Source organism: Schistocerca nitens, chromosome 4, assembly GCF_023898315.1.
Source record: "Schistocerca nitens isolate TAMUIC-IGC-003100 chromosome 4, iqSchNite1.1, whole genome shotgun sequence".
Lineage (NCBI taxonomy): Eukaryota > Metazoa > Arthropoda > Insecta > Orthoptera > Acrididae > Schistocerca > Schistocerca nitens.
Genome location: NC_064617.1, coordinates 716,546,998 through 716,569,064, shown reverse-complemented (window position 1 = coordinate 716,569,064; position 22,067 = coordinate 716,546,998). Strand labels below are relative to the sequence as shown.

At 41.5% G+C, this 22,067-nt stretch overlaps 1 protein-coding gene across 1 annotated transcript in view; it reads right to left on the bottom strand.

Annotated features, from left to right (window-relative positions):
* Positions 1-22,067, bottom strand: part of LOC126252533 (cytosolic carboxypeptidase Nna1) — a 666,898-nt gene that overhangs the window by 593,205 nt on the left and 51,626 nt on the right. The window contains 1 exon segment of the mRNA XM_049953428.1: positions 3,206-3,381. Within this exon segment, the coding sequence (XP_049809385.1) occupies positions 3,206-3,381 (176 nt within the window).

The following is a 22,067-nucleotide window of genomic DNA, read 5'->3' as shown; positions in this document are numbered from 1 at the left end:
CCTCCACGTACTGTGGGTTAAATGCCTTGCTAGTTCACTGATGCATTACATGCCTTGCAAAATCATTACTAATTAGACACCTCCAACTAGCTACTGTCCAGTTTCTGAGTTATTTGTCCTCTTCAACAAGTGCAGCTTTGCATGCTGCTATGATCAATGACCTTTTGTGAGGTATCTCAGTGCAAATGTCCACTGCAAAATGGTTGCTTTGTTATATTCACCCAGAAACTGATTGAGATGGCTCTGCATTGACTGACAGCAATAACTCAAATCAGGTTTGAAACTGATCATCACTGACATGATATGAACCTTATCTCTGGTCCCTGTCAGTCATGATCTTTCTAGAGTCACTGTTCTTACATCATGACACATGGCTGCATGTGTTACACCATTCATTGTAGACACATTTGACTGTCCATGTTGATATATCAACACATTAATCAACTTCATTCATGGTGTAGTCATGGTCACATCCAATCACAAAGGCTCCTTTCTTCTATTAGGTCACATCTCCACATCGACCCATCTTACTGTGCTGATTCCATACAACTGAGTGATGCTTACGCACCACTTCACTCCCATGACTTACACCACTGGTGGGGGGTCTCACTACTGCCAGGCACCAGTTCTATACCATCTACAGTGCTCCAAACTCAATTTAGCACTCTTTTAGGAGAGTCACTAACATTCAATCTGGAGAGTTTATTATTTTCACAATTTTGTACTCCCTTCTTAACTAATACATTTATATCAGTTGTGACATGCAGAAAAAACTTAAGAAAGATTATTTAATCAAAATATGATGCAGTGATGCCAAGTGCATGCTGTGGCATTGATTTTGTCAAGACTGAGAAAATCAGAGTTACTACGATGAAAAACAGATCCATGTTTTTATATATATATATATATATATATATATATATATATATATATATATATATATATATATATATATATATATATATATATATATTATAATGTAAGAATGATTGCCTTTGTATATGCCAAACGAGTAAATTAAATAGAGAATATTGTCTCAGCTGTGTGACTAAATTCATGATGTAATAGGTCACAGTTTGTAATAAGGGATGGGAAGTCATCAAGTAAAACAGAAGTGATACCTGCCATTTCCGAAGGAAAAGTTACAGGCACTCGGCTGTTCCCAATCTATAAACAATTTAGGAGACAATCTGGGCAGCCCTCTTAAATTGTTCATAGACAATGCTGTCATTTACTGTCTAGAAAAGTCATCAGAAGATCAAAACCAACTGCAAAATGACTTAGACATCATATGCATATGGTGTGAAAAGTGGCAATTGACTCTCAATAAGGAAAAGTTTGAGATCATGAACATGAGTACTAAAAAAAATCTGTTAGATTTCTGTTACATGATAAATCAAATAAATCTAAAGGCTGTCAATTCAACTAAATACCTAGGAATTAAAATTACAACAACTTAAATTGTAATGATCATGTAGACAATGTTGTGGGGAAGGCAAACAAAGGCTGAATTTTATTGGCAGAGCACTCAGAAGATGCAACACCATCACTAATGACGATGTCTACATTATGCTTGTCCGTCCTCTGCCAGAGTATTGCTGAGTGGTATGAGATCCTTACCAGATAGGATTGATGGAGGACATCAAAAATGCCCAAAGAAGGGCAGCTCTTTTCATAATTCATGAAATAGGGGAGAGAATGTCATGGATATGACAAGTGAGTTGGGATAGCAATCATTAAAACAAAGGCACCTTTCATTTATGGTGAGATCTTTTCACAAAATTTCTTTCACCAACTTTCACCTTTTAATGAGAAAATATTTTATTGCAGTCAATCAACAAAACAAGACATGATCATCACAATAAAATAAGAATAAAATAAAAGAAATCTGAGCTTGTATGGAAAGATTTGAGTTCCATTTTCCCCGTGAGCTATAACAGAGTGGAACAGTAGGGAAATAGTCTAAAGGTGGTTGGAAGAACACTCTGCTCAGCACTTAAGTATGAACTGCTGAGCAGTTGTACAGATATAGATGTCTCTAATTTATAAACTTGATTAGACAGCATTCTTGATCTACTGGAGACAATAAATTAGTAAGCAACAAGTACTTCACCACTTGAATATATTATTTGTGAAGAAGAGGTCACATGTGGGCTATGAACTGAAGCTTACAGTCTAAGAAGAACACCATCACGCTCAATAAACATTGCAGCATTATGGTACTGTTGCAACAATTGTGTAGAAAACTTCTCAGTGCCAAATCTATATCTACATCTATACTCGACAAACCACCGTGAAGTGAATGGCAGAGGGTATGTCCCAAAAAAGGAGGAAGAATAACTGTTTCAATGCCTTTGTGCATGCAGAAATAATTCTAATCTTATCCTCATGATCCCTATGTGAGCGATACATAGGGGGTTGTAGTATATCCCCAGAATAACAATTTAAAGCTAGTTCTTGAAACTTTGTTAACAGACTTTCTCAGGATAGTTTACATCTGTCTTCAAGAGTCTGCCAGTTCAGTTCCTTCAGTATCTCTGTGACACTGTCCCACAGATTAAACAAACCTGTAACTGTTAATGTTGCCCTTCTCTGTATATGTTCAACATCCCCTGGTAGTCCTATCAGGTATGGGTCCCACACACTTGAGCAATATTCTAGGATGGGTTGCATGAGTGATTTATAGACTGATTGCACTTCCTCAGTATTCTACCAATAAACCAAATTCTATCACCTGCTTTGCCCAAAACTGAATCTATGTGATCATTGTATTTCATATCCCTCCAAAATGTTACATCCAGGTATTTGTGAGTTGGCTGATTCCAACCATGACTCTTGATAGTATAGTCATAGAATACAACATTTTTCCCATTTTGTGAAGAGTGGTAAAAACAAATTACAACTGTTCAATTGCATTCCATATAAGCAAATGAAAAATATTACATGGGATGTCAAATGTTGTAAAAAAACTATTTCAGATAGTTCAATAAACTATTTTCATACAAAAACAAAATCAAAAGATGGAACTCATGAATCATTAAAACAACCAAACTAATGGTACACAGGAATTGTTCAAAAAATGTACATACTTAATCTTGTTGTTTGTGAGTTTGTTGCAGATTAACCAGTTTCTAAATATATAAGTTAAAGAATGAAGGACGCAAAAGAACTCTATAGGAATTTTGTGGTTTTCCTCATATTTTACCTGACATTCAGTTGGCCAGCGAGCAGCTTGCTGTGGACAGTCTAATTCTTTAGGCAAGGCAAACAGATCACGTGGTTCCTTCAACTTCGCAACTGGTCGCAGAGTCCTATTATCAGTGTTGATCTCCACTTGATTTGATTTCAGAGTGTTCTGTAGAAAGCTGCTGAGGTAACTTCCTATATATTTTTAAAAACAGAAATTATTCAGTATGACTAAAATGTAATTTCATTTGGAATGACTTACTTTATATCGCAACATGTATTTCAAAACAATAATATGAACCATCATTTTAACTTGTGAAACTGAAATGCTCATTTCCTTGATTTCTAAAACCAACAGCCTACAAACTATGAGGTACAGGCAGTTTGTGACTAATCTTTTTTGCCATTTTTCTTCTATTGGCACTCGTGATTCAAGCTAGAAACCATAATACAGCATTTGGTATTTATTTCTTTGAAAAAATTACCCTCACAAACTGAGACTGAACTATTGTTGGACGAACAGAGTGGGAATCACAAATATTTCTTACCAAAACATAATAAAATTTGGCACTGTTAGCATGAGGCAATGTCAATAGAATGATGTTAGCTTTCCTGTAGTAGTGACAGATTTTCTAATTGCTAATGGGAAAGATTTTAGTAAAGTACAAAACAGGAACTTTTTGAGTTCAAATTTAATCAATGCATTTCCCTAAAAGACACTTAAACAAAGCTTTCAGCCACAAACTTCATCAGCAAAAGAGAAACAGAGAAACACACACTATTCATACACACAGGAAAACACACAGGAAAACACACCTCATGCACACATGACCATCAAGTCCAGCAGTTTGGGCCAGAATGTAACTATCACATGGGATGGAAGCAGCAATCTGGAGGAGACAGGGAAGGTGAAGGGATAGTAGTATTTTCTCTTCCTTCCCCTTCATCTCTTCTCCTGGTTGAAGGAGGCACTGGGTCTGGGAGTTTGCATAAGTAAAACCTTTTTTTATGTGTGTTGTCCTGCTGCCACTTGGTGGTTAGATTTTTTATTTATGCAATTCCGTTATATTAAGAAAAAATGTTTGTTTCATAAACAACTTCTCCTTATATCAGTGCACATGTATGCACTTGTTTACATTTACATGACAGCTTAAAACTCATTGTGGATACACAGTCTTTGATGTAAATAGTTCAATTAAGTTGAACTGTGTACTTCAAACAATATGCATTCATGATGTATTTAACTCATCATGTAAACAAAAACAAGTGTCAGATGTCTACTGTTACGCAATTCAACATCACACAAGCATCAGTGCTATGTTACATGTGTAGACATCCCCAGATAGACAAGATGTTTTTTAATTATTTTGTTTTTATTTATGACAAACTGTTTTTACTTCTACTAAACCTGGGGGAAATGTGCTACATACCATCCATGATAATGTCAACATGGCATGCGTGATACAGTCATAATCAAACAGGATGTACAAAACAAGTTTTTTAAAGATCAGAAAATGACAGTCTTAACTGCTGAAGCCACTCAGTAGGAATAAATAGCATTGAGAGGGATCTTAGCTATTAAATTTTCTTCAAAGAAAATTCCATAATCATATTTTTGGCACACAGGAGACAAATCAAAATGTCAAACACAATTTCATTTGTATGAAGCTGCAGCTGATGAGTGGTAGCAGTATTTTAACATTAATGTAATACTGTATCGTCTACTTAATAAGATTAATGATAAATTTCACCAATTATGAACTCCTCTGAGTAGTAACATCTCTGAAGTCCAATATCATGCAGAAACTTCTTATTTAGAATTGTCTTTTTGTTTCAGATATATTTTAATCCCCATTTTTTGGAGAGGAATGGGTCCGAGCCTACAATTTTAGACAATGAGTAGGGAGCATAAAATTAACTTAATTTTTGTTTCATGGATGTGGTCATTCTTCAGTAGTTCCTCTTTGCTGTGTATATGCTAAACATGATGATTTTCAAATGCACTGGGAGCACACTGTTGCCTGGTGCAGGGTTCTAAATAATGGGTGACATAATTCCCATGGATGTGCAAAACATATTTCCAAAATTTTTTCTACACATCCATTATATACAGAATGAAAATCATACTTTATAACTGATTGAAAACAATTAGGATTTGATATTTTCCACATGCCCATGTCAGTAGTACTAAATTAAACCTACACTGCAAATACAAACCTCTTTTGGATATTGCAAACTTTACAGAAGGAGTATTCCCAGAAAAATTAAAAGTAAGCAAAGTGGTACCAATATTTAAGAAAGGAGACAAAAATGATCCAAATAACTAGAGCCCAATGTCTTTAATCTCTGGTTTCTCAAAAATACTAGAGATGCTCATGTATAGTAGGTTGACCACATTCCTGGACAAACACAATATTCTGATTCCAGCATAAAATGTTTTCCAAAAAGGGAAATCTACAGAAACCGCCATCACAAACCTCACAGAATCTGTTATAGATGTATTAGACAAAAGAAACTCTGTGTCTGCTATGTTTCTGGATTTGTCTAAAGCGTTTGACACAATCACCCATACATACTACACTTATTGAAAAACTGGAAAGCTATGGTTTCCGTGGACATGCAGTCAAGTGCATAAAATCATACATCAGCAACAGAAAGCAATATGTGGAAACAGACACTTGATGCAGATTTGAAATCAGAAATATTAATTATGGAGTGCCTCAAGAATCTGCACATGGGCCACTTCTGCTCAAACTATTTGTAAACAATATTGATGTCAGTGAGGAAGATAAAAAAATACAATATGCAGATGACACAACACTAATGAATGTACAAAAAAAACTGGAAACACTGGAAAGAAATGTGTTTATGTCAGTAAATAATACAGCACAGTGGCTTATACAAAATGACTAAATTTTAAATCTTAAAAAGACAATGTTGATGGTATTCAAAAAAAAATGGCTCTGAGCACTATGGGACTCAACTTCTGAGGTCATTAGTCCCCTAGAACTTAGAACTAGTTAAACCTAACTAACCTAAGGACATCACAAACATCCATGCCCGAGGCAGGATTCGAACCTGCGACCGTAGCGGTCTTGCGGTTCCAGACTGCAGCGCCTTTAACCGCACGGCCACTTCGGCCAGCCTGATGCTATTCACAAATACATAAAAGGAAAAAGACACATATATTTTCATAGATGAAACAAGACTGGAAGAAGTTATCACTATTAAATTTCTGGGGATTAGAGATGACAATAAGCTCCAGTGGAGTCAACATACAGATAATGTTTGCTGTAAATGAAGCAGTGCAATATTTGTTATGAAGCATGTGCATATTATACCAGCAAGAAGCTTCTATGTACAGTGTACCATTCTCTATTTTAGCCATACCTACAATATGTAATTACTGTTTGGGAAAATTCTAGCAGCAAAAACAGAAAAAGAATATTTAGATGGCGAAAAGAGAGAGAGAGAGAAAAGCAAAGAAGCTGTAGGACCACCTTGAACAAGAAACAAAGAGACTCATGCAGAACTGTTTTCCACAATCTAAAAATACTGACATTTCCATCTCTATACATTTACAAAACAATAATACGATTAATAAAAGGAAATGCAGTACTATACATATGAAACAAGAAGTAAAAGCCAGCTGAGAAGTATACAACACTGACTGAGAGTTGCTGAAAAAGGTCCTCAATACTTGGGTGACAAACTCATAAAGTACCTTCCAAAGACTTTTCAGGACAATGTGAGCAAACAGACATTCCAAAACCTTTAAACAATCATTTAATGGAGAAAGAATTTAATATTGTATAAGAGTATATGCATCCATGAATGAAAAATGCTATTATTACTGTTATAGAGGTACTGTAACTAATTGAACATATTATGATATGTAAATAACATGAGAACATGGATACTGAGAGAAAAATGTAAATATGAGTATAATGTAGTATGTAAATATTTTTCAGGGCCTAAAAAATGGGTGAAAAATGTATGCAACATTATTATAAGTATTGCCACTTTGATGTATTAAATTGTAATAAATAGGTTAAATATTGCAAGAAAATAGGTTTAAGTTGTCTTGTCCTATATTACAAGTACACACTTTGTACAAAATGTAAAAGCAGAAACAATTAAGTCTCTTTTCAAAATCTCCATGCGAAGGAAAATCCAAAAGTGTTGCCCCAAATTAATCCTGGTACCACTAAAAAGATGACTGAAATAGGTATTAGTGTCAGTGACATTGAGGAAAAGCTGACATCCTTAAAATTGAAGAACACCCACTGGCCCAATGGAACCCCTCTGTAATTCTGTACCCAATTAGCAGCTGAGTTAGCCACTCTATTGACTAATATCTAACACAGATCCCTCAAACTAGAAAATATACATCTACATCTACATCTACATCTATACTCCGCGAGCCACCTTACGGTGTGTGGCGGAGGGTACTTATTGTACCACTATCTGATCCCCCCTTCCCTGTTCCATTCACGAATTGTGCGTGGGAAGAACGACTGCTTGTAAGTCTCCGTATTTGCTCTAATTTCTCGGATCTTTTCGTTGTGATCATTACGCGAGATATATGTGGGCGGTAGTAATATGTTGCCCATCTCTTCCCGGAATGTGCTCTCTCGTAATTTCGATAATAAACCTCTCCGTATTGCGTAACGCCTTTCTTGAAGTGTCCGCCACTGGAGCTTGTTCAGCATCTCCGTAACGCTCTCGCGCTGACTAAATGTCCCCATGACGAATCGCGCTGCTTTTCGCTGGATCATGTCTATCTCTTCTATTAATCCAACCTGGTAAGGGTCCCATACTGATGAGCAATACTCAAGAATCGGACGAACAAGCGTTTTGTAAGCTACTTCTTTTGTCGATGAGTCACATTTTCTTAGAATTCTTCCTATGAATCTCAACCTGGCGCCTGCTTTACCCAGTAGTTGAAAGCAAACGCAGGTCACATTTGTCTGCAAGAAGGGTAGCAGAAGTGATCCACAAAACTACCATTCAATACCGGTATGTTTCCTCTCTTACCACTCTATTAATCACTTTCATCGTCATCATTACTGGGAGAATCATTGTCGTCTTCACCATCTTCCTATAGAGTGTTGTCCTCTGTTCCATCCAGTGAATTTGTGATTCCAGATTTTTTGAAGGATTTTTCCACCATTGGTTGTGGAATGGAGTCCCATGCACTTTTCACCCATTCACAAATATGGGACAAATCCGGCCATTTGATTTTTCCACTAGGTGTGAACTTATGGTTTTCATCAGCCATCAATTGCGTATATCGCTGTTTAAGTGCAGCTATGAATGGCTGATTTATACACACATCTAGTTGTTGTAGGATGGATGTTAGGCCTCCAGGGATAATGACAAAGTCAGTTATCCCTTTTTGTAATTTGTCTTGCACTTCCTTAGTTGTATGTCCGTGGAAGCTGTCCAGGACCAACATGTTGCGTAAATTCAGTAACGCACCAGGACGACATTGCCAAACATGTGTCACCCAGTCAATAATAAGTTTATTGCCCCCCCCCCCCCCATTAACCCTTTTGGATTCACCCTCACTAATACCGGTATGCCTTTTATTGATATTTTTGGAATAGTTTTCCTTTTAAATATCACCGAAGGTGGTAGCTTTCATCCATCGCCAGTTACACACAACATCACTGTACATCTTTGTTTCTCACTGCTGCCAGTTCATATCATGATGCTGGATTCTCCTTTCCTGTTCACTGTGTTGTCGAGCGGCATCTCAAAATAGACTGGCGTTTGATCCGCATTACCAATTTGCGATAATATATAGGACTGTTTACGGCGCAGATTTATCACATAACGAAGAAAATTCACTAATTTTTCCTCATAATTGCCTGGAAGCCGCTGAGCGATAGTAGTTTTCCTCCGGAATCCTAAACCATTTCGGTTGAAAAATCTTGATAGCCAGCCCCGGCTAGCTTTGAAAATGGTAATGCCTAGTTCTTTGGCTAAAGACAATGCTTTAAGTTGGCACATTTCACTCATCACCACGCATCCGTATTGTTGCTTCTCATCTATATAATCGCAGAGCCTTTTCTCGAGGTCCGGATTCTTCACTTTTTGGCCGTGAAATGCCCAGTGATTATTATTAGTTTCTTGAAGCTGCGTTTTATTTTTTCGCCAGTCACGAATACAACTCTCACTCGTGTCATACTTGTCATACTTTCTTCCTGCTGCACGGTTTCCAATATTCTCGGCTTCTTCAATAATTTTCATGTTTTCTTTAGCAGTGTACAAGCGATAACGAGAACTTGTAGCCATAATTAACAAGTTTGAAGACGTTATTACTTCACTCCTAATGTGCTACTGATGCATCACAGATGGAGGCCACAACAATACAATAGTATAAGGGATGTATTGTTGGAGGCAGAGCAGTACGAACAATGTTTCGAATAATCCGCGCAAGCCAGTTTTTCGTCCTAAAATTCGGGAAAAAATATGCACGGATTATTCGAGTATATACGTTATTTGTTATGACTATAGTGCGCAAAAACCTGAGTATATACGGTATGCTCCATCAACAAAGGAGGTGGCTTACAAAACACTCGTTCGACCTATACTTGAGTATTGCTCATCAGTGTGGGATCCGTACCAGATCGGCTTGACGGAGGAGATAGAGAAGATCCAGAGAAGAGCGGCACGTTTCGTCACAGGGTTATTTGGTAACCGTGATAGCGTTACGGAGATGTTTAATAAACTCAAGTGGCAGACTCTGCAAGAGAGGCGCTCTGCATCGCGGTGTAGCTTGCCCGCCAGGTTTCGAGAGGGTGCGTTTCTGGATGAGGTATCGAATATATTGCTTCCCCCTACTTATACCTCCCGAGGAGATCACGAATGTAAAATTAGAGAGATTAGAGCGCGCACGGAGGCTTTCAGACAGTCGTTCTTCCCGCGAACCATACGCGACTGGAACAGGAAAGGGAGGTAATGACAGTGGCACATAAAGTGCCCTCCGCCACACACCATTGGGTGGCTTGCAGAGTATAAATGTAGATGTAGATGTAGATGCTTTCTTGGAAGAGATTGCATCTATCTTCAGCTGTCTGCCAGTTCAGTTATTTCTTATTTCTGTGACACTCTAACATGAGTGAAACAAAACTGAGATCATTTGTGCTGTCCTTCTCTGTATATGCTCAGTATACCTGCTAGTCCTATTTGGTGCAGGCCTCAATAGGTGTGAGAAATATTCGAGGATGAGTCAAACAAGTGTTTTGTAAACAACCTCCTTTGTAGACTGGTTGCATTTCCCGGGTATTCTACCAATGAAACAGTCTGGAATATTCTTTACCAACAACTTAGTCTATGGTAATTAATCCATTACATGTCCCAACATATTGTTACACCCCCCTCTCTGAACATCATATGACCACTGGTATAGAACTTTTAAGTGTTACAGGTGAGTGTTCATCGGAGGTGGAGGTATCATCTGGAGTGCCCCAGGGAAGTGTGGTAGATCCGCTGTTGTTTTCTATCTAGATAAATGATCTTTTAGATAGGGTAGATAGCAAAGTGCGGCTGTTTGCTGATGATGCTGTGGTGTACGGGAAGGTGTCGTCGTTGAGTGATGGTAGGAGGATACAAGATGACTTGGACAGGATTTGTGATTGGTGTAAAGAATGGCAGCTAACTCTAAATATAGATAAACGTAAATTAATGTAGATGAATAGGAAAAAGAATTCCATAATGTTTGAATACTCCATTAGTAGTGTAGCGCTTGACAGTCACATCAATTAAATATTTGGGCGTAACAGTGCAGAACGATATGAAGTGGGACAAGCATGTAATGGCAGTTGTGTGGAAGGCAGATAGTCGTCTTCAGTTCATTGGTAGAATTTTGGGAAGATGTGGTTCATCTGTAAAGGAGACCACTTATAAAACACTAATACGACCTATTCTTGAGTACTGCTTGAGCGTTTGGGATCCCTATCTGGCCGGATTGAGGGAGGACATAGAAGCCATTCAGAGGCAGGCTGCTGGTATGTTTGATCATCATGCAGGTGTTACGGAAATGCTTCAGGAACTCAGGTGGGAGTCTCTAGAGGAAAGGAGGCGTTCTTTTCGTGAATTGCTACTGAGGAAATTTAGAGAACCAGAATTTGAGGCTGACTGCAGTACAATTTTACTGCCGCCAACTAACATTCTGTGGAAAGACCACAAAGATAAGATAAGAGAGATTAGGGCTTGTACAGAGGTGTATAGCCAATCATTTTTCCCTTGTTCTGTTTGGGAGTGGAACAGGGAGAGAAGATGCTAGTTGTGATACGGGGTACCCTCCGCCACGCACTGTATGGTGGATTGTGGAGTATGTATGTCGATGTAGATGTAGATTTAGGTTAGCATCTCACTTTTGTAGAGCAGAAATGGAGAAAGGAGGAGTTGCCACATTCATCAGGCACTATCATAAATGTAAGAACATACACATTCATAAATTTTGCCTAGAACAGCATATGGAAGCATGTGCAACAGAAGTAGAATTTCATAAAAAATCCTTCATAATATTAAGTGTATATCGAGCACCTGCAAGTAACATTAATCTGTTCATAAACCGCCTTGAAGCTGTACTCGCCCATTTAACAACCAAAAACAGAGAAATAGTGATGGCTGATGACTTCAATGTAGACTTCCATAAAGACCCTCCCAATAAGAACTTATTTGAGTTAGTAACACTAACATTCAACTTAACTCCCACTGTAAAGTTTCCAACTAGGGTAGCCAATTGCTCACAAACAGCCATTGATAATATCTGTATAGAAAAGTCCAATGAACAAAATTATATTACAAAACCAATAGTCAATGGCATCTTAGATCCTGACATGCAGTTTCTTCAGTTAAATGTAAATACTGAACAGGATACATAATCTGTTAAATCTGAACTCAAGAGGGTAATCAATAAGACAAATTGATTATTTTAGGACACTCATCAGAGACATTCACTGGAGTGATGTTTATAATGCTCATGGCATGAATGAAAAATGTAACACTTTTGCTAATAAAGTGCTTATCTTATTTGAACACTGTTTTCCCCAAAAACTAACCAAGGTTAGAGCAAAGTCTACAAAGAAGCCAAGGATCAAAGCAAATATATTACAAGGTAAAGATAGTCATGTCAGATAACAAAATAAAGGCAATGTGAGATATAGTGAAGGAGGAGACCAGTAGAATCACACATGAAGAGCAGCAAATAGCATTAAGAGTAAATGATACATCGGTGACAGATGTGTATAGTGTTGCAGAACTTTTTATAGCTGTTACTGAAAATATGGGGTTGTCAGGCTCTATAGATGCTGCCATTCTCAAAAATTTTAGAAAAGATAATGTACAATCGGCTTTATAACCATCTTATCACAAATAACGTACTGTCAAAGTCGCAGTTCAGATTTCTAATGGGTTCTGATATTGAGAAGGCTATCTACACTTACAGTGGAAATGTACTTAATTCATTAGACAAAAAATTGCAGGCAACTGGTATATTTTGTGATCTGTCACAGGCATCTGACTGTATAAATCACAATATCCTTTTAAGTAAATTAAAATATTGTGGAGTAACAGGAAACATTCCAAAATGGTTCAAATTTTATATCTCTGGCAGGAAACAAATGGTGTTTTAGGAAAGAGACATGTATTAAGCTATTAGGCATGTATTAAGCTATCAGGCATCAATCAACTGCGAACTAATTACATATGGGGTCCCACAAGGTTCCATCTTAGGGCCCTTACTTTTTCTTGTGTGTGTCAATGACCTTTCGTCAGCAACATTACCAGATGCTAAGTTTGTTTTGCTTGCCAATGATACAAACATTGCAATAAATAGCAAATCAAGTGTAGTCTTAGAAACTGGCTAATAAAATATTTGAGGACATTACTAAACTTTGAATACACACACTACATGCAGTTCAGAACTTGTATGGGGTGTCCCATAAGTATATGCCTAACATATGATAACAAGCAGATAGAAGAAGTGGACAGTGTTAAGTTCTTGGGATTACAGCTTGATAATAAACTCAACTGGGAGGAGCATACCACAGAACTGCAAGCAAATTCTGTCAGACATAGGGGATATATAAATGAAAAATCTGGCATACTACACTTACTTTCACTCCATAATGTTTTATAGGATTATTTCTTGGGGTAATTCATCAAGCCAAGCTAAAGTTTTGCAGGCACAAAAACATGCAATAAGAGTTATATATGGTGTGAACTAAAGAATGTCCTGCAGAAGCCTGTTTAGGGAACTACAGATACTAACTACTGCTTCCCAATATATTTCTCCCTTAATGAAATTTGGCCGAGTGGTTCTAGGCGCTTCAGTCTGGAACCGCGCGACAGCGATGGTCGCAGGTTCAAATCCTGCCTCAGGCATGGATGTGTGTGATTTCCTTAGGTTATTTAGGTTTAAGTAGTTCTAAGTTCTAGGGGACTGATGACCTCAGATATTAAGTCCCATAGTGCTCAGAGCCATTTGAACCTTAATGAAATTTGTCATTAAAAATATATGACTTTTTCAAACCAACAGCTCAGTTCATGGAATCAATACTAGAAATAAGAATAATCTTCACAAGGATTTAAAGTCACACCACAGAACTCCAGAAACGCCTTAACAAATCTGTATTTGCAATTCGAGTGTTAGCAGACATAGGCGACATAAAAATGAAAAATCTTGCATAATTTGCCTACTTTCATTCCATAATGTCATATGATATAATATTTTGGGGTAACTCTTCAAGTCAAACAAAAGTTTTCAGAGTCAAAAAGCATGTAATACGTATTATTTGTGGAGTAAATTCACGGACGTCTTGTAGAAACCTCTTCAAAGAACTGGGTATACTAACCATATATATATATATATATATATATATATATATATATATATATATATATATATATATATATATATATATATATAACAGAGGGAAACATTTCACGTGGAAAAAATATATCTAAAAAGAAAGATGATGAGACTTACCAAACAAAAGCGCTGGCAGGTCGATAGACACACAAACAAACACAAATATACACACAAAATTCAAGCTTTCGCAACGAACTGTTGCCTCATCAGGAAACAGGGAAGGAGAGGGAAAGACGAAAGGATGTGGGTTTTAAGGGAGAGGGTAAGGAGTCATTCCAATCCCGGGAGCGGAAAGACTTACCTTAGGGGGGAAAAAAGGACGGGTATACACTCGCACACACACACATATCCATCCACACATATACAGACACAAGCAGTAATAGAGGGAAACATTCCACGTGGGAAAAATATATCTAAAAACACAGATGATGTGACTTACTGAACGAAAGTGCTGGCAGGTCGATAGACACACAAACAAACACAAACACACACACAAAATTCAAGCCTTCGCAACAAACTGCCGCCCCACCAGGAAAGAGGGAAGGAGAGGGAAAGACGAAAGGATGTGGGTTTTAAGGAGAGGGTAAGGAGTCATTCCAATCCCAGGAGCGGAAAGACTCACCTTAAGGGGAAAAAAGGACGGGCATACACTCGCACGAACACACACATCCATCCACACATATATGCTTATGTCTGTGTATGTACGGATGGACACGTGTGCGTGCGCGAGCGTACACCCGTCCCTTTTTCCTTTTTTCCCCCCAAGGCAAGTCCCCCCGCTCCCGGGACCGGAACGACTCCCCACCCTCTCCCCCAAAACCCACATCCCCCCGTCCCTCCCCCTCCCTCACTCCCCCCCGACGAGGCAACAGTCTGCCGCGAAAGCCCGAATTCCGTGTGCACGCCTGCGTTCGTCCGTATGTCCATCGACCTGCCAGCACCCTCGTTCAGTAAGTCACATCATCTGTGTTTTATATATATATATATATATATATCTAAAAAGAAAGATGATGAGACTTACCAAACAAAAGCGCTGGCAGGTCGACAGACACACAAACAAACACAAACACACACACAAAACCCAAGCCCTCGCAACAAACTGCCGCCCCACCAGGAAAGAGGGAAGGAGAGGGAAAGACGAAAGGATGCGGGCCTCAAGGGAGAGGGCAAGGAGCCACTCCAATCCCGGGAGCGGAAAGACCCACCCTAGGGGGAAAAAAGGACAGGTATACACCCGCACACACACACACATCCATCCACACACACAGACACAAGCAGACATATTTAAAGACAAAGAGTTTGGGCAGAGATGTCAGTCGAGGTGGAAGAGTAGAGGCAAAGAAGTTGTTGAGAGACAGGTGAGGTATGAGTGGCGGCAACTGGAAATTAGCGGAGATTGAGGCCTGGCGGATAACGAGAAGAGAGGATATACTGAAGGGCAAGTTCCCATCTCCGGAGTTCGGATAGGTTGGTGTTGGTGGGAAGTATCCAGATAACCCGGACGGTGTAACACTGTGCCAAGATGTGCTGGCTGTGCACCAAGGCATGTTTAGCCACAGGGTGATCCTCATTACCAACAAACACTGTCTGCCTGTGTCCATTCATGCGAATGGACAGTTTGTTGCTGGTCATTCCCACATAGAATGCATCACAGTGTAGGCAGGTCAGTTGGTAAATCACGTGGGTGCTTTCACACGTGGCTCTGCCTTTGATCGTGTACACCTTCCGGGTTACAGGACTGGAGTAGGTGGTGGTGGGAGGGTGCATGGGACAGGTTTTGCACCGGGGGCGGTTACAAGGATAGGAGCCAGAGGGTAGGGAAGGTGGTTTGGGGATTTCATAGGGATGAACTAACAGGTTACGAAGGTTAGGTGGACGGCGGAAAGACACTCTTGGCGGAGTGGGGAGGATTTCATGAAGGATGGATCTCATTTCAGGGCAGGATTTGAGGAAGTCGTATCCCTGCTGGAGAGCCACATTCAGAGTCTGGTCCAGTCCCGGAAAGTATCCTGTCACAAGTGGGGCACTTTTGTGGTTCTTCTGTGGGGGATTCTGGGTTTGAGGGGATGAGGAAGTGGCTCTGGTTATTTGCTTCTGTACCAGGCCGGGAGGGTAGTTGCGGGATGCGAAAGCTGTTGTCAGGTTGTTGGTGTAATGTTTCAGGGATTCCGAACTGGAGCAGATTCGTTTGCCACGAAGACCTAGGCTGTAGGGAAGGGACCGTTTGATGTGGAATGGGTGGCAGCTGTCATAATGGAGGTACTGTTGCTTGTTGGTGGGTTTGATGTGGACGGACGTGTGAAGTTGGCCATTGGACAGGTGGAGGTCAACGTCAAGGAAAGTGGCATGGGATTTGGAGTAGGACCAGGTGAATCTGATGGAACCAAAGGAGTTGAGGTTGGAGAGGAAATTCTGGAGTTCTTCTTCACTGTGAGTCCAGATCATGAAGATGTCATCAATAAATCTGTACCAAACTTTGGGTTGGCAGACCTGGGTAACCAAGAAGGCTTCCTCTAAGCGACCCATGAATAGGTTGGCGTACGAGGGGGCCATCCTGGTACCCATGGCTGTTCCCTTTAATTGTTGGTATGTCTGGCCTTCAAAAGTGAAGAAGTTGTGGGTCAGGATGAAGCTGGCTAAGGTAATGAGGAAAGAGGTTTTAGGTAGGGTGGCAGGTGATCGGCGTGAAAGGAAATGCTCCATCGCAGCGAGGCCCTGGACGTGCGGAATATTTGTGTATAAGGAAGTGGCATCAATGGTTACAAGGATGGTTTCCGGGGGTAACAGATTGGGTAAGGATTCCAGGCGTTCAAGGAAGTGGTTGGTGTCTTTGATGAAGGATGGGAGACTGCATGTAATGGGTTGAAGGTGTTGATCTACGTAGGCAGAGATACGTTCTGTGGGGGCTTGGTAACCAGCTACAATGGGGCGGCCGGGATGATTGGGTTTGTGGATTTTAGGAAGAAGGTAGAAGGTTGGGGTGCGGGGTGTCGGTGGGGTCAGGAGGTTGATGGAGTCAGGTGAAAGGTTTTGCAGGGGGCCTAAGGTTCTGAGGATTCCTTGAAGCTCCGCCTGGACATCGGGAATGGGGTTACCTTGGCAAACTTTGTATGTGGTGTTGTCTGAAAGCTGACGCAGTCCCTCAGCCACATACTCCCGACGATCAAGTACCACGGTCGTGGAACCCTTGTCCGCCGGAAGAATGACGATGGATCGGTCAGCCTTCAGATCACGGATAGCCTGGGCTTCAGCAGTGGTGATGTTGGGTGTAGGATTAAGGTTTTTTAAGAAGGATTGAGATGCAAGGCTGGAAGTCAGAAATTCCTGGAAGGTTTGGAGAGGGTGATTTTGAGGAAGAGGAGGTGGGTCCCGCTGTGACGGAGGACGGAACTGTTCCAGGCAGGGTTCAATTTGGATGGTGTCTTGGGGAGTTGGATCGTTAGGATCATTTTTCTTCGTGGCAAAGTGATATTTCCAGCAGAGAGTACGGGTGTAGGACAGTAAATCTTTGACGAGGGCTGTTTGGTTGAATCTGGGAGTGGGGCTGAAGGTGAGGCCTTTGGATAGGACAGAGGTTTCGGATTGGGAGAGAGGTTTGGAGGAAAGGTTAACTACTGAATTACGGTGTTGTGGTTCCAGATTGTGTTGAAAGGAATTTTGAGGTTTTGGAGGGAGTGGAGCTGGAAGTGGGAGATTGAGTAGATGGGAGAGACTGGGTTTGTGTGCAATGAGAGGTGGTTGAGGTTTGCTGGAAAGGTTGTGAAGGGTGAGTGAGTTGCCTTTCCGGAGGTGGGAAACCAGGAGATTGGATAGTTTTTTGAGGTGGAGGGTGGCATGCTGTTCTAATTTACGGTTGGCCTGTAGGAGGATGCTCTGAACAGCCGGTGTGGATGTGGGAGAGGAAAGATTAAGGACTTTTATTAAGGATAGGAGTTGACGGGTGTGTTCATTGGCTGAGTTGGTGTGTAGGTGAAGGATTAGGTGGGTGAGGGCAATGGATTGTTCAGTTTGGAACTGGTATAGGGACTGATGGAAAGAAGGGTTGTAGCCAGAGATGGGAACTTTAAGTGTGAGGCCTTTGGGGGTAATGCCAAATGTCAGACAAGCCTGAGAAAATAGAATATGGGAGCGTAATCTGGCTAGGGCGAAGGCATGTCTGCGGAGGGAATGTAAATAAAACTTAATGGGGTCGTTGTGGGGGTGTTGTGCGGGTGACATGGTACTAGAAGGTCGAAAGTGTAACGTGAGGCTGAAATGAAAATGAATATAAAAATATGTGGGGAGAGATAAAGGTGAAGTAGAAAGCAAATGGAGATCTGGTGTGAAAAGAGGCGAAAAGGGGTTGGTTGGAGCTGGGTTATGTTGATCCTGTGGTGAAATAGTGTAGGTAGAAAACGATGTGCATAAAGGTTAGGTGGTTGTGTTGCCGCCAAAACACGTTAAAGGGTGGAGAAATTCGGGAAAATTTCGAAAAAACTACGTGAGGATGTATTAAAAGTAGTGGTATGGTGGTGGCAGATTATGGAAATGAGGCTAACAATTGTCTGGTGGAGAAATAATAACGTTAAAACCTGTGGGAAGCGGCTAAAAATGATCGGTGATGTGAAAAAACGGAAATCGAAATAAAGCAAAAGTTATTAAAACTAGCCGAAAAGGTTGTTTAATAGCTGAAAGGAACTGTTTGTGAACTAGAAACGGTGGATTTTATAGCAGTAGCGGAAGAAAAAAATTTTTGGTTATGGTTTGGAAGTGGGTTACGTATTATTACGTATTGTTGAGTATATATCGGCGGGATAAAATTGTATAGTGGATTACGGTAAAAAGGAGAAGGTGAATACAAAGGGAAACTACTGGCAAAAACAGAAGGAGGAAATAAGACGACAGAAAAGACTTCGAAATGTAACAGTGACAATAACAAACGTCATTGTTGGGTTCAAATTAATGATATGAATATAACAGAGGGAAACATTTCACGTGGAAAAAATATATCTAAAAAGAAAGATGATGAGACTTACCAAACAAAAGCGCTGGCAGGTCGATAGACACACAAACAAACACAAATATACACACAAAATTCAAGCTTTCGCAACGAACTGTTGCCTCATCAGGAAACAGGGAAGGAGAGGGAAAGACGAAAGGATGTGGGTTTTAAGGGAGAGGGTAAGGAGTCATTCCAATCCCGGGAGCGGAAAGACTTACCTTAGGGGGGAAAAAAGGACGGGTATACACTCGCACACACACACATATCCATCCACACATATACAGACACAAGCAGTAATAGAGGGAAACATTCCACGTGGGAAAAATATATCTAAAAACACAGATGATGTGACTTACTGAACGAAAGTGCTGGCAGGTCGATAGACACACAAACAAACACAAACACACACACAAAATTCAAGCCTTCGCAACAAACTGCCGCCCCACCAGGAAAGAGGGAAGGAGAGGGAAAGACGAAAGGATGTGGGTTTTAAGGAGAGGGTAAGGAGCCATTCCAATCCCAGGAGCGGAAAGACTCACCCTAAGGGGAAAAAAGGACGGGCACACACTCGCACGAACACACACATCCATCCACACATATATGCTTATGTCTGTGTATGTACGGATGGACACGTGTGCGTGCGCGAGCGTACACCCGTCCGATGTCCAGGCGGAGCTTCAAGGAATCCTCAGAACCTTAGGCCCCCTGCAAAACCTTTCACCTGACTCCATCAACCTCCTGACCCCACCGACACCCCGCACCCCAACCTTCTACCTTCTTCCTAAAATCCACAAACCCAATCATCCCGGCCGCCCCATTGTAGCTGGTTACCAAGCCCCCACAGAACGTATCTCTGCCTACGTAGATCAACACCTTCAACCCATTACATGCAGTCTCCCATCCTTCATCAAAGACACCAACCACTTCCTTGAACGCCTGGAATCCTTACCCAATCTGTTACCCCCGGAAACCATCCTTGTAACCATTGATGCCACTTCCTTATACACAAATATTCCGCACGTCCAGGGCCTCGCTGCGATGGAGCATTTCCTTTCACGCCGATCACCTGCCACCCTACCTAAAACCTCTTTCCTCATTACCTTAGCCAGCTTCATCCTGACCCACAACTTCTTCACTTTTGAAGGCCAGACATACCAACAATTAAAGGGAACAGCCATGGGTACCAGGATGGCCCCCTCGTACGCCAACCTATTCATGGGTCGCTTAGAGGAAGCCTTCTTGGTTACCCAGGTCTGCCAACCCAAAGTTTGGTACAGATTTATTGATGACATCTTCATGATCTGGACTCACAGTGAAGAAGAACTCCAGAATTTCCTCTCCAACCTCAACTCCTTTGGTTCCATCAGATTCACCTGGTCCTACTCCAAATCCCATGCCACTTTCCTTGACGTTGACCTCCACCTGTCCAATGGCCAACTTCACACGTCCGTCCACATCAAACCCACCAACAAGCAACAGTACCTCCATTATGACAGCTGCCACCCATTCCACATCAAACGGTCCCTTCCCTACAGCCTAGGTCTTCGTGGCAAACGAATCTGCTCCAGTCCGGAATCCCTGAAACATTACACCAACAACCTGACAACAGCTTTCGCATCCCGCAACTACCCTCCCGGCCTGGTACAGAAGCAAATAACCAGAGCCACTTCCTCATCCCCTCAAACCCAGAATCCCCCACAGAAGAACCACAAAAGTGCCCCACTTGTGACAGGATACTTTCCGGGACTGGACCAGACTCTGAATGTGGCTCTCCAGCAGGGATACGACTTCCTCAAATCCTGCCCTGAAATGAGATCCATCCTTCATGAAATCCTCCCCACTCCGCCAAGAGTGTCTTTCCGCCGTCCACCTAACCTTCGTAACCTGTTAGTTCATCCCTATGAAATCCCCAAACCACCTTCCCTACCCTCTGGCTCCTATCCTTGTAACCGCCCCCGGTGCAAAACCTGTCCCATGCACCCTCCCACCACCACCTACTCCAGTCCTGTAACCCGGAAGGTGTACACGATCAAAGGCAGAGCCACGTGTGAAAGCACCCACGTGATTTACCAACTGACCTGCCTACACTGTGATGCATTCTATGTGGGAATGACCAGCAACAAACTGTCCATTCGCATGAATGGACACAGGCAGACAGTGTTTGTTGGTAATGAGGATCACCCTGTGGCTAAACATGCCTTGGTGCACAGCCAGCACATCTTGGCACAGTGTTACACCGTCCGGGTTATCTGGATACTTCCCACCAACACCAACCTATCCGAACTCCGGAGATGGGAACTTGCCCTTCAGTATATCCTCTCTTCTCGTTATCCGCCAGGCCTCAATCTCCGCTAATTTCCAGTTGCCGCCACTCATACCTCACCTGTCTCTCAACAACTTCTTTGCCTCTACTCTTCCACCTCGACTGACATCTCTGCCCAAACTCTTTGTCTTTAAATATGTCTGCTTGTGTCTGTGTGTGTGGATGGATGTGTGTGTGTGTGCGGGTGTATACCTGTCCTTTTTTCCCCCTAGGGTGGGTCTTTCCGCTCCCGGGATTGGAGTGGCTCCTTGCCCTCTCCCTTGAGGCCCGCATCCTTTCGTCTTTCCCTCTCCTTCCCTCTTTCCTGGTGGGGCGGCAGTTTGTTGCGAGGGCTTGGGTTTTGTGTGTGTGTTTGTGTTTGTTTGTGTGTCTGTCGACCTGCCAGCGCTTTTGTTTGGTAAGTCTCATCATCTTTCTTTTTAGATATATATATATATATATATATATATAAAACACAGATGATGTGACTTACTGAACGAGGGTGCTGGCGGGTCGATGGACATACGGACGAACGCAGGCGTGCACACGGAATTCGGGCTTTCGCGGCAGACTGTTGCCTCGTCGGGGGGGAGTGAGGGAGGGGGAGGGACGGGGGGATGTGGGTTTTGGGGGAGAGGGTGGGGAGTCGTTCCGGTCCCGGGAGCGGGGGGACTTGCCTTGGGGGGAAAAAAGGAAAAAGGGACGGGTGTACG